The following is a 19,883-nucleotide window of genomic DNA, read 5'->3' as shown; positions in this document are numbered from 1 at the left end:
GGGATAAAACTTCAAAGCTAAAAACCCTTATAAATAAAGTTTGAATAGATATGGAGGAAGTTTATGACTGATGAAAAATACATAATATTAAGCTCACCTGGAGTTTGATTGGACGCTAGAGATTGGTGCACCACCAGTGAAAACAATGGGAGATGGGGTGATTGGCTGCTCAGCTAGGTCCTCCTCTTCAAAATGTCTGTCATCATTGGGTGTCACGTTGTTGTTTGAGTGCTCAGCATTAATGGCAATGCTTGAGAAATGAGAATCTAGGTCCGTTGGATGTCCATCTCTTTGGTATTGCGTTGCCGAAGTCATTGGTTCATTTGAGTTAGTAACATTGTTGACAACACCAGAGAATTGAGGATGCATTTCCGTTTTAGGTTCATCTCTTGTTATCCTTCTGAAACTGACTTGGTTGACTTCTTGGCTCACTTGAGAAGCACCCATCATTTCATGTCCATTCGTTGAAGAGTCGGGATTGTAGTATCGGTCAAATTGATGCAAAGAGTTATCCAATGATGTATCAGATTCTAATTCAGCCAGAGCAGCCAGGTTTTGATGATGGATAGCACTATCTTCCTGGCTAAAACGTGACATTCGCATTCCACTTTGAACGAAATACGAATCTGATTGGAGATTGTGATTCTGGTCATTGTTACCAGACTTGTAGCCTTGGAGATGGTGTTGTGGAGTTTGAGTATTGATGGATGAGGAGATAGCTGTGGAGGATATAAGAGGTTCTGGATGAAATGATGACATTGAATCTACATCTAAATCATTGTTATCGAGATTCCGTGATTCAGGACTTTTAGTATAACCAGAAGGTCCTGGTATGTTATGGGAACTGCGATGTTTTTGAGGAACAGGTTGAAATGATCCGGAACCTTGAGATCTTGGTGAATATTGATTGTTACCAGAGTGGTTCGAATGTCGCAAAATAGGTTTGGCTGGTCCTGAGGAGGAATCAGAACTGGTACTACGACAAGAGTTACTTATAGATTCAACCAACTCATTGATACCAGGGAAGTAATCATCAGATTCTATTGGAATTCTGAACCTGACAGATGGACTTTTAGAAGCGTCCAAGAAATCCAATGCACTCAGAGTTTGATCAGCTAACAGTTCTGGCAATTGAGATTTGAAATTTTGATTCTTACCAGGACTTCGTGGTAATTGGGCTGATGGTGGATCAACTTTACCAGGGCTTTCCTTCGACGATCCTTGCTTACCAGGTGAACCAAGATTACTCAGAGCTTGGGCTTCCAACTGTTTTTGTTTTCGGTTTGTAGAAGCTCGTTTACCATCGGGGAAACCAAATTGACCGGCAGTATTGTATCCTAACAAACCAGGGGAAGTAGGGCGTTGTGGTTGTGGGCTGCGAGTGCCTCCTTGAGGAGAGCGTTTACCGTTTTGTTGGTTGGGCGGTTTAAATTGGTTATTGGGTGGCATGTTATTTATATTGAATGAATTAATGAAGTCTTGTTGTTCCCGTGCGTGTATCAACGGCAAACGTTTAACGTGTTCCAATAGAGCGTGATACGACTTGAGAGAATCACTCGTTCCTGAACCGGAATTCGACTTGGACATATCTTCCAAGATATGTCGATTGTTTTGTAAGATTTCATCAACAGTCATAGATGATTCAGTGTTAGCATCAGCACCAGGACTAGCCTGTACTGGTCGCAAGTTTTGGAAACTTCTAGCCTGTGGACTGTGAAATGATATTGGTGATTGTTGGAATATGATAGAAGAGTCTTGGTGCAATTGGCTCGACCCCATTGCCATGAAATAATCAGAATCAGCAGCAAGTTCAGGTAGCATATCGTTAGAGGAGTAGTGGTTATCCAGGATCAAGGTGTCATCCATAGATTTTCTACTGTTTCGGAAAGTCTCGTTCAATTCTAAGAAACGTTGCATTTCTTCCTCGGAATTATCGTATTGGTGTAAACGTTCGTTTCCGATTAATGTCGCGCTTTGATTGGCTGATTCGATCACTCCAGCACTGTGATTGGATAATCTTGGTGGTGTATCATCTTCTGATTGGTTACTGCCTGATTGACGAGTCAATGAGAGGCCGTTTTGACTGTAACCAGAAGACACGTGACTTCCCAGGCGACTGCCAGCTGAAAGTGTTTGTTCTTGAAGTGATCCCATGCCTGAATTGAAAATAAGAATCATGATAAAATTTATACGGCGCACTGTTTTACTATTATAATTCATGATATGCACCATTACAATGTCTTCTAACATTACATCACGGAACCAACAGCTGATTGGTTGCAAGTGAAGTATTGATTAATTTTACGTCGACTTGCAACCAATCTGCTGTTGGATTCGTAGAAGACATTGCAAAGGTGCATATCATGAATAGCAAAGCCTTCGTTGTGATGTCGAAAAATCGCTCGAAAATACAGAACAAAAAGTCTGATGTTCCACTATTAGCGTTGTTCTCTTGTACACGTTGGAGCCTTTGTTAAGTTTATTCTGACCCCTTCCCCAAACTTAAATGACTCACATCACTAAAGGATTGAGTTAGGATTTACCTATGTGGTACAAGTATACCAATAACAGGTAAATTACGAAACCATATTTCATGTCTTTTAACCTTCGTAAAGAACCTAGACCCCAGCCTATTCCATCTAGCTGCCAAGTATTGATAAATTTATTTTATGATAGTTGAAGCAGTGAAAATTATTGTATCAATTCAAACAATCTTCAGTTGAAAACAAAATTTTCGACTATCATATCAAGCTTCTGATTTCGGTTGGTTAAGCACTCTATTGATGAATAAAAGCATCACTTTTAAACAAAATAAATTTATTATAAAGATTAAAAATTCACTTACTATTGTGTTTTGAATAAGGCGTGTTAATCAAATTCTCGTCCACTTCTTTGATTGGTGATACCAACGGATTTTCGGAAACTTTGTGTATCCCTGATGCACCACCATTCAAGTTGTCTGAACTCAATACCGGTACATCATCATCATAGTCGTTTTCGTTTTGTGGATAAGGTTTAGATGAGAAAAGCCAATGGTCGCTGAGCTGAAATATCGAGATTTAATAAAAATTACATTGGTTTTAAATGAAGTGCTCTGAAAAATCGGTAATTTTATAAAAACATGAGACCGCGCATATTCACAATACTGCATCATTTGGATACAAAATCAAGACATTCCATTGGTTAAAAAAGGCTTCCTTTTGTTTCGGAACTCTAAGGAAAGCGCGATAAGTAAAACGTGGTCTCAATTGTTTGAAAATTGTTGCGATTTGCGGAAATGTATTGAACTTTTTGTAATTTGAGAACGTGCTTGAAGGAAACTACGCAAATAGAAAAAGAACGGTTAGAGAAGAATCATACTTATAGACAGCCGAGCCAACTGGCCGTGGACCCCGTAAAAACAATCAAAAGATTAAAAAAGTACTCTATTACTGGGCTATCCACGTAAAAATATCGACTCGATCTATCTAGGCATCAAAACAAATATGAATACTCTTTTCGACCAACGCATAGTGAGACTAGATTAGAGTTTACAATGCCCGAACTGATTTTCGTACAGAAACATTTTGAAATCATTCCTTCCACCTCACTCTTTAGGGGTTGAAAGGTTTTAGGATTTTAGAAAAGTTACCTGTGAATCTAGCAATGATTGTTTCCATTGTTCAAGGCTTGGAGAGCTCTGCGTCTGAGGGTCATTAACATTATTGTAGCTTGGAATTGGCCCTCCTTCGTTGAACTCTCTTTCGGTAGAAGATAGAGATTTCAATCCACTGCTACCACTCTGAAGCATCGAGTTCGATGTTAGGATTGACTCGGATAACTCCTCTCTAGTTTTGTTCATTAAAGCTTCTATAGAATGTGGTGATAGTCTACCGAGAAGGTCGTCTAGAGTCTCCGGACTGGTGCTTCTAGATGAGGTCGCCTCAACTCTCTGTCTTGATGCCAAAGTGTGCAAATGTGACGATTTTCTTGCCCGCTCTAGAAAATCTGCATTGAGATGCGAGTTGTTTGTGACGTGTGACCTACTCTTTTTGGAAAGAGCAGTATCGATGTGTGAAGATTTTGACGTTCGCTGAAGCTGAGGTTCACCAGAGTCGAGTTGTTGTATACTTGATGCTTGTCTTGAGTGAGAAACATTCACCTGTGAAATCTTGGACTTTCTCTTGAGACTTTCTGGACAAAGTTGATTATCGGTTGACCCTTGCATTCTGCTATGATTGGAATGTGACGTATTCAAATGTGATGTTTTAGACTTTCGTTTCAGATTTGGGCTGAGTTGATTGCTACTTGGAGCTAGTATTGCACACTGAGTAGATGGTGCCGTATGCATGTGTGATGACTTAGACTTTCGTTGAAGCTGAGAGTCAAGCTGTAAGTTGCTTGGCGAATGTACTCTGTTCTGTCTTGAATGAGACGCGTCTAAATGTGAGTTCTTGGTTTCGTGGTCTGGGCTAAGCTGAACGTTGCTTGACATCTGCGTCTTGCTCTGTGATGAAAGGGTGGAATGTATATGTGAAGACTTTGACTTTCGTTGGAGTTGTGAGTTACTTGGAACATGTCTTGAATGAGATGTATCTAGATGTGATCTCTTCTTTTCATGATCTTGACTCAATTGAGAGTTGCCAGCAACTTCCATTCTACTATGTCCGGAGGGAGCTGTGTCAATATGGGACGATTTTGACTTCCGTTGGTGGTGAGGGTCGAGTTGTGAGTTGCTTGGAACATGTCTTGAATGCGAAGTGTCTAGATGTGATCTCTTCTTTTCATGATCTTGACTCAATTGAGAGTTGCCAGTAACTTCCATTCTACTATGTCCGGAGGGAGCTGTGTCAATATGGGACGATTTTGACTTCCGTTGGTGGCGAGGGTCGAGTTGTGAGTTACTTGGCGAATGTGATCTGTTTTGATGTGAATGAGACGCGTCTAAATGTGACGTCTTAGACGTGGTTTTATGATCAGGACTGAGTTGCAGGTTGCTTTGTACGTGGGTTCTACTTTTCTTGGATGCATGATGTGACCGTGACTCGAGACCGACTTGGAACTTGCTTGGGACATCGATGTGAATATCTTCAGACGCTGAATCGTCGAAATCTGATTGGTTCGAATCCACTTCTAATTCTGATATCAATTGTGAGTTCCTCAAACCAGAGTTGCCTGGTACATTCATAGTAAAACCATCTTCAAAGCTAGAACCGATTTGAACACTGCTCGAATCGTTAGAATTGAGTTGTGAATTAGTTGGAGAAGGCGATCTACTGTGTTTGGAATGACTTTTGACTCGATGTGATGATTTTGTGTCCTCTCTAAAACTGGCACCAAGCTTCGAATTGCTTGGTGAATCAGCTCTACACTTTTTAGAGTGACTTTTGACTCGATGAGTTGACTTTGAGCCTTCTTCGAGATCTTGAACCAATTGCAAATTGCTTGGGGAATGTCTTCCGTCATGACTCGAATGACGTTTAACTCGATGAGTTGATTTTGAGCCTTCTTTGAGATCTTGATCCGATTGCAAATTGCTTAGGGAATGCCTTCCGTCATGACTCGAATGACGTTTGACTCGGTGAGATGATTTTGAGCCTTCTTCGAGATCTTGATCCGATTGCAAATTGCTTGGGGAATGTCTTCCGTCATGACTCGAATGACGTTTGACTCGGTGAGATGATTTTGAGCCTTCTTCGAGATCTTGATCCGATTGCAAAGTGCTTGGGGAATGCCTTCCGTCATGACTCGAATGACGTTTGACTCGATGAGTTGATTTTGAGCCTTCTTCGAGATCTTGATCTGATTGCAAATTGCTTGAGGAATGCCTTCCGTCATGACTCGAATGGCGTTTGACTCGGTGAGTTGATTTTGAGCCATCTTCGAGATCTTTACCCGATTGCAAATTGCTTGGAGAATGCCTTCCGTCATGTCTCGAATGACGTTTGACTCGATGAGTTGATTTTGAACCTTCTTCGAGATCTTGACCCAGTTGCAAATTGCTTGGAGAATGCCTTCCGTCATGTCTCGAATGACGTTTGACTCGATGAGTTGATTTTGAACCTTCTTCGAGATATTGTTCCAGTTGTAAATTGCTTGGAGAATGCCTTCCGTCATGTCTCGAATGACTTTTGACTCGGTGAGATGATTTTGAGCCTTCTTCGAGATCTTGATCCGATTGCAAAGTGCTTGGGGAAAGCCTTCCGTCATGACTCGAATGACGTTTGACTCGATGAGTTGATTTTGAGCCTTCTTCGAGATCTTGATCTGATTGCAAATTGCTTGGGGAATGCCTTCCGTCATGACTCGAATGACGTTTGACTCGGTGAGATGATTTTGAGCCTTCTTCGAGATCTTGATCCGATTGCAAATTGCTTGGGGAATGCCTTCCGTCATGACTCGAATGACGTTTGACTCGATGAGTTGATTTTGAGCCTTCTTCGAGATCTTGATCCGATTGTAAATTGCTTGGAGAATGCCTTCCGTCATGACTCGAATGACGTTTGACTCGGTGAGATGATTTTGAGCCTTCTTCGAGATCTTGATCCGATTGCAAAGTGCTTGGGGAATGCCTTCCGTCATGACTCGAATGACGTTTGACTCGGTGAGATGATTTTGAGCCGTCTTCGAGATCTTGATCTGATTGCAAATTGCTTGGGGAATGCCTTCCGTCATGACTCGAATGACGTTTGACTCGGTGAGATGATTTTGAGCCTTCTTCGAGATCTTGATCCGATTGCAAATTGCTTGGGGAATGCCTTCCGTCATGACTCGAATGACGTTTGACTCGGTGAGATGATTTTGAGCCTTCTCCGAGATCTTGATCCGATTGTAAATTGCTTGGAGAATGCCTTCCGTCATGACTCGAATGACGTTTGACTCGATGAGTTGATTTTGAGCCTTCTTCGAGATCTTTACCCGATTGCAAATTGCTTGGGGAATGCCTTCCGTCATGTCTCGAATGACGTTTGACTCGATGAGTTGATTTTGAGCCTTCTTCGAGATCTTGACCCAGTTGTAAATTGCTTGGGGAATGCCTTCCGTCATGTCTCGAATGACTTTTGACTCGATGAGTTGATTTTGAACCTTCTTCGAGATATTGACCCAGTTGTAAATTGCTTGGAGAATGCCTTCCGTCATGTCTCGAATGACTTTTGACTCGATGAGTTGATTTTGAGCCTTCTTCGAGATCTTGACCCAGTTGCAAATTGCTTGGGGAATGCCTTCCGTCATGTCTCGAATGACTTTTAATTCGATGAGTCGATTTTGAACCTTCTTCGAGATTTTGACCCAGTTGCAAATTGCTTGGAGAATGCCTTCCATTGTGTCTAGAAGGACTTTTGACTCGATGCGAAGATTTTGAGGCATGTTCAAGTCGCGGTTCGAGTTTCGAGTTGCTTGGAGAATGATCTCTTATTTTAGAGTGGCTTTTGATACGATGGGATGACCGTGACTCAACTTCTACATCTTGACCCAGTTGCAAATTGCTTGGGGAATGCCTTCCATTGTGTCTTGAATGACTTTTGTCTCGATGTGATGATTTTGAGCCATGTTCGAGTCGCGGATCGAGTTTCGAGTTGCTTGGAGAATGTGATCTATTGTGTCTTGAATGGCTAGCCACTCGATGGGACGATTTTGTGTCTTCTTCAAAACCGGGACCGAGTTTCGTGTTGCTTTTGGTGTTCATTTGAATCTCCCCGTTGGAAGGATCGTCTGAATGTGATAAATCAGAAACTGTAATTAACTCCGGGTCGACTTCTGAGTCACTGAAAGTTTGATCGAATTGGGAGTTGCTTGGGACATGCATTCTCAACTCGTTAGAAATCGCTACACCCAAGGAAGATGCATTTGGATCCATGTTATGTAAATGAGGATTGTGCGAGTTACTTATGGAGTTGTCGAGTTGCGAGTTATTGATATCAGAATGGAGTTGCAAGTTGCTTAACGCATTCATGCTAGCGATATTATTAGAAAGAACAGCATCAAGAAGTGACGGACTTGGACATCTCTGCTGCATTTGAGGATCTAGACTCTCAGAGCCATTGACATCGAAATTACTCCTACTTGGGTCGACTTGAACGTTAGAAAAACGAGGATTGAATTGCATATTGTTTGTAGAGTTATCAAATTGCGAGTAGCTGTGGTTTGGATGGCTTTGTTGGTTTCCTAGCGCGTTCATGCTAGGTATATGTTGAGAGATAACTGCATCAAGGAGGGAAGGACTTGGACATCTCTGTTGCATTTGAGGGTCCAGATTCGAATTGCTGACAGATCGATCAAAATGCAAGTTGCTTCCGAATTGGCCATGACTAGCGCGAGTGGTAGGATTGTTAGATTGGAGGTTACTCGCACTAGGATCAAGTTGAACGGTACTAGCATCAAGATGGACTTTAGATTGGCTTGCACCATGCATCGAAGAACCTTTCGAAGTGACAGAATTTGCATTGAGAAGTGACGGATTTTGGCTTTGTCTTTGGTATCCAGGATCAAGTTGCGAGTTACTTGCAGAGTTGTCGAGTTGCGAGTTGCTGACACCAGAATGGAGCTGTAAGTTGCTTAATGCATTCATGCTAGGAATATCTTTGGAAAGAACAGCATCTAGAAGTGACGGGCTTGGACATCTTTCCTGCATTTGAGGGTTTAGATTTGAATCACTGACAGGATTGTTAGATTGGAGGTTACTCGCTCTAGGATCAAGTTGAACGGTACTAGCACCAAGATGAACTTTAGATTGGCTTGCACCATGCATCGAAGAACCTTTCGAAGTGACAGGATTTGCATTAAGAAGTGACGGGTTTTGACCACGTCTTTGGTATCCAAGATCGAGTTGCGAGTTACTCATAAAGTTGTCGAGTTGTGAATTGCCAATGTTAACAGAATGATTGCCATCCAAGTTATTCCTACTTTGATCGAGCTGAGCGATATCAGCGCCAAAATCCAGTTGCGAGTAGCCTTGATTAGAATGGATCTGTTGATTGCTTAGCCCATTCATTCTACTGGCAGCATCACCAAGTTGTGAGTAGCTTTGTTTTGGATGAACTTGCTGATTGCTTAGCGCGTTCATGCTAGGGATATGTTTAGAAATGACAGCATCTAGGAGTGACGGACTCGGGCATCTTTGGTGGAGTTGAGGGTCGAGATTCGCAGATTGATTAAAATCTAAGTTACTCCTTCTTGGGTCGACTTGAACGTTAGAAAAACGAGGATTGAATAGCGAGTTACTTTGAGCGTCACCGAGTTGCGAGTAGCTGTGGTTAGGATGGCTGTGGTTAGGATGGCTCTGCTGGTTGCTCTGTTTGACATCCGAGTTACTTCTACTTGAGTCGACTTGAACGTTAGAAAAACGAGGATTGAATTGCATATTGTTTGTAGAGTTATCGAATTGCGAGTAGCTGTGGTTAGGATGGCTGTGGTTAGGATGGCTCTGCTGGTTGTTTAGAGCATCCATGCTTGTAATATCCTTAGAAAGAACCGCATCTAGTAGTGATGGACTTGGACATCTCTGCTGCATTTGAGAATCAAAATTTAAGTTACTTCTATTGGGCTGGACTTGACCATGGCTAGCGCGAGGACTGTGTTGTTTGTAGTTGCTTGTAGCGTTTCCGAGTTGTGAGTTTGAGTCTGCAATGTCACTGTTATCTTCAGAAAAAGAATTCGAAAGTGAAGAACTTCGCCTTTCTAAGTTAGGATCGACTTGCGAGTTACTGAGGGAACTATCGAGTTGTAAGTTGCTGAGCGAGTTGTCGTGTTGTGAGTTACTGAGTGAATTTTCGAGTTGCGAGTTGACAGAATGTTGGCTTTGTGAGTTGACAGAATGCTGGCTTTGTGAGTTAATAGAATGTTGGCTTTGCGAGTTGACAGAATGCTGGCTTTGTGAGTTGACAGAATGCTGGCTTTGTGAGTTCCCGAGAGAATTGTTGAGTTGCGAGTCACTCAGAGACTGTTCAAGTTGTGAGTTACTGAGGGAATTGTCAGATGCAAGGTCACTGAGTGAATTGTGATGAAGTGAGTCACTAACAGAGTGTTCGTTTTTCGAGCTACCACGAGAATGGTTAAGTTGCGAGTTCCTGAGAGAATTATCAAGTTGTGAATTACTGAGAGAACTGTCGAGTTGCAAGTTACCGAGGGAATTTTCGAGTTGCGAGCTGTTAGCATTGGAATGGAGCTTTAAGTTGCTTAACGGACTCATGCAAGTAAGATCTTGGGAAAGAACAGCCTCTACAAGCGATGGGCTGGGACTTCTTCCATGATTACCGGAGTCGATTGGAATGTCGGAGTTATTAACAGAAGAATGGAGTTGTGCAATGCTTGGGAAATGTATTATGCTTTGATTGGACGTGGATGCATCAATTCGAGAGTATATTTCCACTGTCGGTGTAGGATGGCCCAATATTGAATTTCTTGAAATGGAGTTGATTAGGTGTGCTGAACTTTGTTGATTCGAACTTTGAGAGAGTTTTCCTTGACTGGCCAATTGATGGGAAGATGACGAGACGCCTTGTTGGAGAAGCTGATCAACTTGTTGGTGACTTTGTATTTGGTTTTGAAGGTCGTGAAGCTCGTTTAGAATCTCATCAACAGCAGGGATGGATCGAACACCATTGATGACAGATCTAGTTGCCGAGGTTGATGATCTTGTGTGTTTTCTGTCGATATAAAACGCTATAAAAAAGTGACAAAAAGTGATATTATTCTTTGCATTAAGTGCACGAGCATCTGCTTTAAAGGCAAAAACTTACGCGATTTTCCCGCGTTCTGTAAAGATATTTAGAAAGTAGATAAAAAAGTTGAGTATGATGTTCTGAAAAATGATTGGGGTCAAAAGCTTTTGACTGATGGAAATTATTTTAAATTCGTGTTTCATAAAACGTCAAACATTTAGTCACAAACTGTAGGATTTCATAAGAAAGGATTGTTTTAGTTGGTCAAACTCTACAGGTGATCGTCTGTGAACTGTGCTTAAAATTAGTGCAAAACAAAGAATTGCCCATAAATAGTGAAAATAGAACATTGTTATAATTATAGTGAAATAGGAGACATATACGTACAATTTCTTGATGTAACTTTGTTAGCATCTGATTGAACGGGGCCACCAACCGACGCTGATACAGTGAAGTCAATAGAGCTGTCATCTTTATCACTCCCTTTCGACAATTCTTTCTTGCTTTGGTACGGATCCAACGCTCTTCGTGACTCTTTTCGTGATCGTGAGCCGCCAGTATGTGATCGGGAACTACCGGTGTGCGATCGGGAGGTATGTGATCGGGAACTACCAGTGTGCGATCGGGAACTACCAGTGTGCGATCGGGAACTACCGGTGTGCGATCGGGAACTACCGGTGTGCGATCGGGAACTACCTGTGTGCGAACGGGAGTTGCCAGTATGCGATCGGGAGTTTAAGGCATGTGATTGTGAGCCACCAGTGTGCGACCGTGAATCGCCAGTATGAGATCGTGACGTTCTGGTGTGTGAGCCTTTCTTTCTGGGCGATCGTTCGTTCTCTTTCGATGCCGACTCGACAGCTTCGATCATGAAGATTGGCATTGAATCTACAACGTTGTCTGATGGTTCACCTATTCGATGCGAGAAATTTTGATGTAGAGAATCAAAGGAATGATGTGAATGGCCAGCAACGTCTTTTCTTTGAATTTCTTTCATTCTAGAAGAGCCTTTTGGTGACAACTCATTATCTTTTGCAACAGTTTTATTATCTTTGACCTTTTGAAGAATCAATGCACTCTTTTTCTTTAAACCATGAGTGCTGTTCCCACTCTTTACATTTGAACGTGATTTCCCTATGACAATACTATTAGGTGATAACAACATAGCACTCTGTTGTCCAGGCTTAACAGTATGATTACTAGGGCTCAAAGTAGCCGTGGAGTGAGTGCCGTGTTTATTAGGGTTCAAAGTAGCCGTGGAGTGAGTGCCGTGTTTACTAGGGTTCAAAGTAGCCGTGGAGTGAGTATTTTTACTCTTATGGTCGTCCATCTTATGTTGACTTTTAGGAGAATGTTTCGATTTAGAATGCCTACTCAAAGAATCGTGAGAGGTGTGTGATCTATCATATTCTCTGATTCTGTGTGAATTTTTTGGACTGATCTCGTGACGATGTTTAGAATCTGCGGTGAGCACAACTGCCACATTACTCATGTCCGTGCACTGCACAATATCAGGTGAGCCATGTTCCACGATCAAACTTGAGGTATTGGCTTCTGTCGTGCTAAATGCTGGCAATGCAGCAATGCTTTGGGATGTTTTTTTTCCATCTGAACCTTGATGTAAACTTTTATGAGAACTGTCTTTTGAGATTTGATGAATTTCAGATTCCTCATCAGTGACTTTTGACCGTGACTTTGTGCCATGCCTTTTAAGTTCGTGAACTCTTCGTAGACTTTCCGGAGACGTTTTCTTCGACTTGGATAATCCAGGAGTACTAGGTTCCGCACTCAAAGCGAGTGAACTTTCGGTTACAATACCTTCGACTATTGGTACATTTTTATGCGATTTCTTTGTTTTCGAAGATGCAGAGATTTCAGCATTCGAAACCAAGGAGATAGCGCTGTCAATATCATGCCTCCGTGAGCTTTTGGGTGAAGATTTCTTTTTCATTGAAGGTTCGCTAACTTCAGCATTCGAAGCCAGGGACATAGTGCTTTCAACATCATGCCTTCGTGAGCTTTTGGGTGAAGATTTCTTTTTCATTGAAGGTTCGCTAACTTCAGCATTCGAAGCCAAGGACATAGTGCTTTCAACATCATGCCTTCGTGAGCTTTTGGGTGAAGATTTCTTTGTCTTGGAAGGTCCAGGGATTTCAGCATTCGAAGCCAGGGACAAGGAGCTGTCGATATCATGCCTCCGTGAGCTTTTGGGTGAAGATTTCTTTTTCGTTGAAGGTTCGTTAACTTCAGCACTCGAAGTCAGGGACATAGCATTATCAATATCATGCCTCCGTGGACTTCTAGGTGAAGATTTCTTTTTTATTGAAGGTTCGCTAACTTCAGCATTCGAAGCCAAGGACATAGTGCTTTCAACATCATGCCTTCGTGAGCTTTTGGGTGAAGATTTCTTTGTCTTGGAAGGTCCAGGGATTTCAGCATTCGAAGCCAGGGACAAGGAGCTGTCGATATCATGCCTCCGTGAGCTTTTGGGTGAAGATTTCTTTTTCGTTGAAGGTTCGTTAACTTCAGCACTCGAAGTCAGGGACATAGCATTATCAACATCATGTTTCCGTGAGCTTCTAGGAGAAGATTTCTTTTTCATTGAAGGTTCGCTAACTTCAGGATTCGAAGCCAGGGACATTGCATTATCAATATCATGCCTCCGTGAACTTCTAGGTGAAGATTTATTTTTTATTGAAGATCCAGTGATTTCAGCATTCGAAGCCAAGGACATAGCGCTGTCAACATCATGCCTCCGTGAGCTTTTGGGTGAAGATTTCTTTGTCTTGGAAGATCCAGGGATTTCAGCATTCAAAGCCAAGGACATAGCGCTGTCAATATCATGTTTCCGTGAACTTTTGGGTGAAGATTTCTTTTTCATTGAAGGTTCGTTAACTTCAGCGTTCGAAGCCAGGGACATTGCATTATCAATATCATGCCTTCGTGAGCTTTTGGGTGAAGATTTCTTTTTCATTGAAGATCCAGTGATTTCAGCATTAGAAGTTAAGGACATAGCGCTGTCAATATCATGTTTCCGTGAGCTTCTAGGTGAAGATTTCTTTTTTATTGAAGATCCAGGGATTTCAGCATTCGAAGCCAAGGACATAGCGCTGTCAATATCATGTTTCCGTGAACTTTTGGGTGAAGATTTCTTTTTCATTGAAGGTTCGTTAACTTCAGCGTTCGAAGCCAGGGACATTGCATTATCAATATCATACCTCCGTGAACTTTTAGGTGAAGATTTCTTTTTTACTGAAGATCCAGAGATTTCAGCATTCGAAGCCAAAGACATAGCGCTGTCAATATCATGTTTCCGTGAACTTTTGGGTGAAGATTTCTTTTTCATTGAAGGTTCGTTAACTTCAGCGTTCGAAGCCAGGGACATTGCATTATCAATATCATACCTCCGTGAACTTTTAGGTGAAGATTTCTTTTTTACTGAAGATCCAGAGATTTCAGCATTCGAAGCCAAAGACATAGCGCTGTCAACATCATGCCTCCGTGAACTTCTAGGTGAAGATTTCTTTTTCCTTGAAGACTCAGAAACTTCAGCATCATTTCGTTTAGACGTCGATTTTTTTCGCTTGAATTCTTCAGGGACATCAAAAGAAATAGAAATGCAACTTTCGTCTGATAAGTTTTCTTCTTCGCGTAGCGTTGTAGGAAGCTGTAGATCTTTGTTTCCAGTAAGCTTTACAATATCACTCTCCGTAAAGCCGATAGAACTTTTTTGTCCCGTTCTTCTAGTAGAGCTACGAGTAGTACCTTTCCCGAATTCGCTTAGTTGATGTTCATTAGTGCTTTTTTTACGTTTATGATCTTTACGAGAGTCTTTCTTTTTCCCAGTAGCACTACCTTCAGATAACAATTGAGCTGAGCTTTGTCCAGATATTTCTGAAGAATGTTTGCTAGTATGACCGTCTTTATGTTTGCGATGACTGCGATGAGAATGTTCTTTTGTAGATTCCGTAGATTCAGCAGCTTCAAGTTTCCTTTCGGCTGACTTTGACCTTAAACGGGAACCTTCTTTCTTTAGCTCTTCCACTCTACGAGGACTCTTTGGTGACGCCATTTTGATTTTTGAGGAAGATGGGATCGAAGCTACACCAGCAATAGCCTCGTCTTTATTGTTGCGTCTAGTGCTACTTTTTGTTTCTTTAATTTTACTACGTGTACTTCCAACTTTAGAATGGACTTGAAGCACTCCTTCGTCAAGCACGGGGGCTGCTGAGTTTACCGCGTGACTTGATGCTCGTGAAAGCGAGACAGCGCTATTTCGCATGGTCTCTTCAGCCGCCTCCATTGCACGCTTCGAACGGCGGATTTCCAGATCCTCGCGTTGTTTTTGTAAGTCACTTCTCACACTTTTCAAGCGATTCAACGTGTCTTTAGAACCTTTACCAGTCATTGACGATTGTTGCTCAGGTTCTTCTGGGTTGGTGAATATTTCAGGATACTGTTGACGAAGCTCGTGTTGTTTCTTTTGAATTTTCTGCTGATCTGTTTTGGATGATTTATTACGAGTTGGAGATTTAGAACGGTGTTTCTTCGATTCTTCGCGCTCCAATGCTCTTTCAGACAAACCTTGCGTTTCTTCTGCTACTTCTAGTTGATTTTGGATGTCTGTGAACGAGGTTTGAGTTGCTATTTCCAGTTCGTGATGACTCGTTTGTGTTGAGTTTGTATGCTCTTTGACTCGAGTCTGTGTAGATGCACGATGCTGCTTCATCTTTGTTTGTGTGCTTGAAGAGTTATACTCAGAATTGTCTGTCTGTGTAGCAGATTCAGCGTCTTCTGAATGTTGTGTTTGTGTTCCAGTATTGGCCTCTTCTGATATTGGAGTTTGAGTGGAAGCTTTATGTCCTTTGAAATTAACATTGAACTTGGTCTGTGTTTTAGTCGAATGTTGTTTCAATTGATGTGTTTGTGTAGCGCTATCAACATCTTCAGACACTGTAGTCTGTGTGGAGATGTTCGACTCTTCAGTCACGGTCTGCGTAGATGTATCACATCCTGGGGATGTTGTGCTTTCACCCGTTAATGGGTATTGTCGAAGAGAGCTAGAACAAATGCGGGAAATAGTCGGGGAAACATTGGAGGATCGGTTTCTAGAGCTTGCAGTTTGATTAGAATTCAGAGTTGAGACTTCTAACTCTGAATCGGGTTTTACTTGTCTCATAGATGTATCGGGGATGGGTAGACTACCATCTGGCATGGATTCCAAGCCAGGGCTTCCGGTAGATACTGCCACTGTCACAATAGTGCTCGGAGAATCTGCTCCCATAGCTTGCGGTAGATACACATTGACGTGTGGAGCTTGGATTCTTTGAGCTTCAGTGATAAGTTGTTGGTTGGTCATTTTGTTGGCTAGGTGTCTTTTCTGTAGTTCAGCAACACGTTTTTGATGTTCTAATAAGCGTTGGTTGTATTCAAGATTCTGTTGAGTCAACGGATTGGTTTGTTGTGAAGTTTGTTGATTGTTGGCAAGATTTTGTTGAGAAGGCACAGTGATTCGAGGGAGTTGTTCCATATCTTCTGAGATTGTCGTTTTTTCGGGTACATCTAGATGAAAAAAATAAAGGCATTTTATTTTAAAGAATAATATTCGGTCAGCCAACATTCGAGGTACGAGATATGGAGGCTCTAACTGTAATTCTTTAACTATGAGAAAAGCTTCCATTGGAAAATGTTCACCTTTCTGCTGATTAAAGAATAAAGCAGTATAAAATAGCTATTGTTACAGGTATAATTTGAAATGCTAAGCCTTTTTACTTTTCCTTACCATCAAATACTGATGTCTTCTCTTGACTTTTACTGGAGTCGCTGAAAAGGTAACAAAAAAATATAAATGATTATAGTTTAGCAGTAGATGCAAAAATGGGACAGAATAGGGAAGCCGCCCCCTTAAAAAGGAAAGAGAATTAGTTGATAAAGTAAGTCAGCATAACTTTTGGTGTCAAAAAAAGGAAAAAGGCGATCAAATGATGATTGGCCGCTGGGGGTGATTTTTTTTGACAAACTAGTCATTTTTACAGAGGAATTTTTTTCCGATTGATCATTGGCTATCTTGAACTTTTTTTTATTGAATACTTTAGCGCTAAATTTTTGGTTAATGTGCTACTTACGACAAAAGAATGGCCAGAAACTAGTATAATCTGTTTCTCTGACTCTGGTAAAAGTTTATGGCAAAGTCGCTTCACTGATAAAAGGTGACGAATTTTTTGCCAGGTAAAGAATTTTTTTATCGACAAATATTTTTTATCGATGTATTAATTCATACCTCTCACAGATTGCAGATTCGATGTTCATCGATTGCAGACTACGTAAACTTTCGTGGCGTTTTGAATCATTGATTGAGAGGTCTTTCCTGTCAGTTGTTGTTTTATTGGTCTGTTGGTTTTGAAGAACAACACTTGCAGAATCTGAAAAAAAACGCAATAAAAATGAAATGTAAAGAATGACCTGTACTAGGTCACAGTGTGGATGTAAACCACACTGAAACGACCCCCTTCCATCACGCAATCGCGCATCACACTCGCGAAAGAGCGCGCGCACATTATTAACGCGTACGTGTCATGTACCAGATAAATATGTCATCTCCAGTACATTTTAGATTATTCATTGAAAACAGATTACAATATAGTCATTTTTCATGTCTCGATTATTCAATTCCGAATATAAGACATTCAGGGAAAAAAAAGAGAAACACCTAGGTAATCTAGTTAAAAAAACCGAAAGTAAATGGCAGACAAAGTAATGAGCCGAGGCAAAACGAGATTAGCGTACCACTATGAAAGAAAAACCTCGAAAATGTTTAGGTAATTGAAGGATCTAGCAAAAAAGTTATAAAAGGTAATTTATCATACTGTTTTGTATGAAGGAGGTTACTTGAAGCTGTTTTAAGATACTAGTTGAGCTAGTATATCAGGCAATTAAATATCGCTAAGGTAAGTTATATTAGAATTCCCAACATGCGAAAGAAAATACGTGGACAGTTGTTTAATAAGGTTAAAAAAAAATAATTGTGATTAAAATATTTAGTTACCAATATCAGTCGATTCCTCTGCGTCATATTCTTGAGGTGCTTTAGATGATATGGTGACGTGCTTTTGTTTTTGCTGGTCACGAATCTTGTTCCGTAGACGCTCCAACTTCGTCGAGTTTGCTAAAAGAGACACAATCAAATATTTACTAAGTTTTGACAGCAGTTGACAGCAGACTTAGGGAAACCTAAAGCTCACCTCCATATTTTAAATTATTTATGGCGATTCTGATTAGTAAGCACCAAATCAATTTTACTTCATCTTCGGTCTGACGTAATAGTAAATGTATATCACTAAGTTCGTTGACAGCAGACTAACGAAGACCGAAACCTTTCCTACATATTCAAGTATTCGTTAATATTGATGATCTTTAAGCAGCAAAGCAGCTTTACTTAATCTTTGGTCTAGCATAGCTGTTAGTGACAGTGTCCAGACCCGGTTTGGATTCTAGCTGAGCTGTTTTTTCTTGTTTAATTTAAGCAACTAGGGCCTGCCACCTACATTGACTAGTAATTGATGCTTGACTTTGCATCTCGACTGGCTGTTTCGTTGTGAATCGATTATCATTATTGTTTAATTCTTTTTGCAATTCCTCTTCCATTGATATAGAATGTCGTCGTTGATCATTTTCCTGACATAAGATAAAGAAATTATTTTCAAAATGTATGCTTAATCAACACATAATGTGGAAGCATTAAAAACAATTCAAAAATATTCACTGATGTTCTTTTTTCCGAATGAAGGGACCAAGAAAAGGACGTGTAGTGTACATACCTTTGTTGGAATTTCCAGGGTCTTAACTTCATCTAAAGAAAAATTAAAAAGAAAGCTGAAGTAAATCATTTTAATATAATATTACTTCTAAAAGACAGTCTTAAAAATTCAAAATTGAAAAGACAATGACTAACTAAGAAAATTCAGAAATGGCAGCAATGGCCTAGAAATCAACAACACAAGTAAGAGAAAGATTTTTAAAACATATAATTCTTATAATATAAAGGAAGCGCGCCTCTCTGATGACAAGGCAGAATGAACAAAAGAATTTCTCAAAATTTGTGCTAACCAAAATAATATTATTGTTTAGAAAATATAATGTTGTCTTTTATGCAACATTTTGAAGATTGTACCGTGTAAAGTATTGTCTGTTGCCATGACATCTTCAATGTCCTCAATGATACTATCTGCGTTTTTGTAATACCTCTCCATTGGGTCATCTAAAATAGGGAAAGAAGGAAAGATGCATGGTTATCTAATTTAATAATACTTCAAAAGCAAGTTAAGTTTTGAAGCTGTAATCACGGGAGTCACTTCATAACATAAAAGAAGGTGTGAACGCTGCTAATGGTATGAGAAAATCTTTCCATTGTACAATGTATTTACACAAAATAGTGTGGATAAACGGATGGATTTCTCATAATTTCCCCTAGGAATTCCAACATTGCTAATCTTGACATGGGCACAATTTATCTAGGGATATCTATTTACCACATTTGACAGCATGGACACGTTCGAAAGCCTGTTCCAGTTCATACTGACGAAGTTTGGCATCTTTTTGCCGTTGGTAAGGTGGCTGGAATATCTTTTTCTATAAGAAAATACCTGTCATTATTCTTTGTGAATTTGAAATTCTGTATAAAAAATAGACACAAAGGTGATATTGAGAATAATGAAATTCATTGGCTTGGATAATAAAAAACTAAATATTCGCTGTAGCTTGCTATAAAAAGAATGTAAATTTGACTCTTCAACCATCAAAAGTTTTCCAAAGTGGTGAATCATTTACATACCGGTATTTCAGCAACCAGTTGACTTCTTCGTTGTCGGTCTCTGAGTTCTAAATCTTCTAATTCAACCATCATTGTTTGTTTAGCCTGGTAACGGAAATAAGAAGAACTTCATAAAGGCCTTAAAAATTCACTTCTAATCTTCATCAAATATTAAAAGCCTGTGGAAACCATGATAGACAATGGTTTTCACATGGTATCAATAAAGAGTGCACAGGTCAAGAGTAATCTTAGTAATCTGAGATGGTAAAAGTGACAGAGTGAACACAAAAAGTCATTCTAAACATTTTCAATTTTGATTCAAAAAATCGCGAATGATACCTGTTGTAGAATGACTTCATTTCGTGCGTAATGATGTCGAAGGTTAGCTTTTTCGTTTCGCTCATGTACCTCGTTTTCGCGCATCTGAAAAAAGA

General features: G+C 40.5%; 1 protein-coding gene across 4 annotated transcripts in view; it reads right to left on the bottom strand.

The window, feature by feature from the left end:
* The window catches only part of LOC136799289 (serine-rich adhesin for platelets-like), a 70,181-nt gene that overhangs the window by 22,648 nt on the left and 27,650 nt on the right, over positions 1-19,883 (bottom strand). Inside the window, exons 12-24 of one of the 4 annotated variants that reach the window (XM_067055993.1) lie at positions 19,471-19,554; positions 19,169-19,268; positions 18,811-18,897; positions 18,458-18,489; positions 18,185-18,314; positions 17,686-17,805; positions 16,921-17,062; positions 16,423-16,463; positions 11,028-16,202; positions 3,632-10,641; positions 2,846-3,044; positions 1,158-2,156; positions 98-953 (exon numbers count right to left, since the gene is read on the bottom strand). In XM_067055993.1, the coding sequence (XP_066912094.1) occupies positions 98-953; positions 1,158-2,156; positions 2,846-3,044; positions 3,632-10,641; positions 11,028-16,202; positions 16,423-16,463; positions 16,921-17,062; positions 17,686-17,805; positions 18,185-18,314; positions 18,458-18,489; positions 18,811-18,897; positions 19,169-19,268; positions 19,471-19,554 (14,975 nt within the window). Of the gene's footprint in view, positions 1-97; positions 2,157-2,845; positions 3,045-3,631; positions 10,642-11,027; positions 16,203-16,422; positions 16,464-16,920; positions 17,063-17,685; positions 17,806-18,184; positions 18,315-18,457; positions 18,490-18,810; positions 18,898-19,168; positions 19,269-19,470; positions 19,555-19,788; positions 19,873-19,883 lie in introns of all 4 variants that reach the window. The other 3 variants (XM_067055994.1, XM_067055992.1, XM_067055991.1) reach the window with 3 other exon arrangements.

Source organism: Clytia hemisphaerica, unplaced genomic scaffold (genome assembly GCF_902728285.1).
Source record: "Clytia hemisphaerica strain Z4C2 unplaced genomic scaffold, Clytia hemisphaerica genome assembly, whole genome shotgun sequence".
Taxonomy (NCBI): Eukaryota; Metazoa; Cnidaria; class Hydrozoa; order Leptothecata; family Clytiidae; genus Clytia; species Clytia hemisphaerica.
Note: the sequence above shows the minus strand (reverse complement) of the source record. Positions and strands in the feature narration are given on the sequence as shown.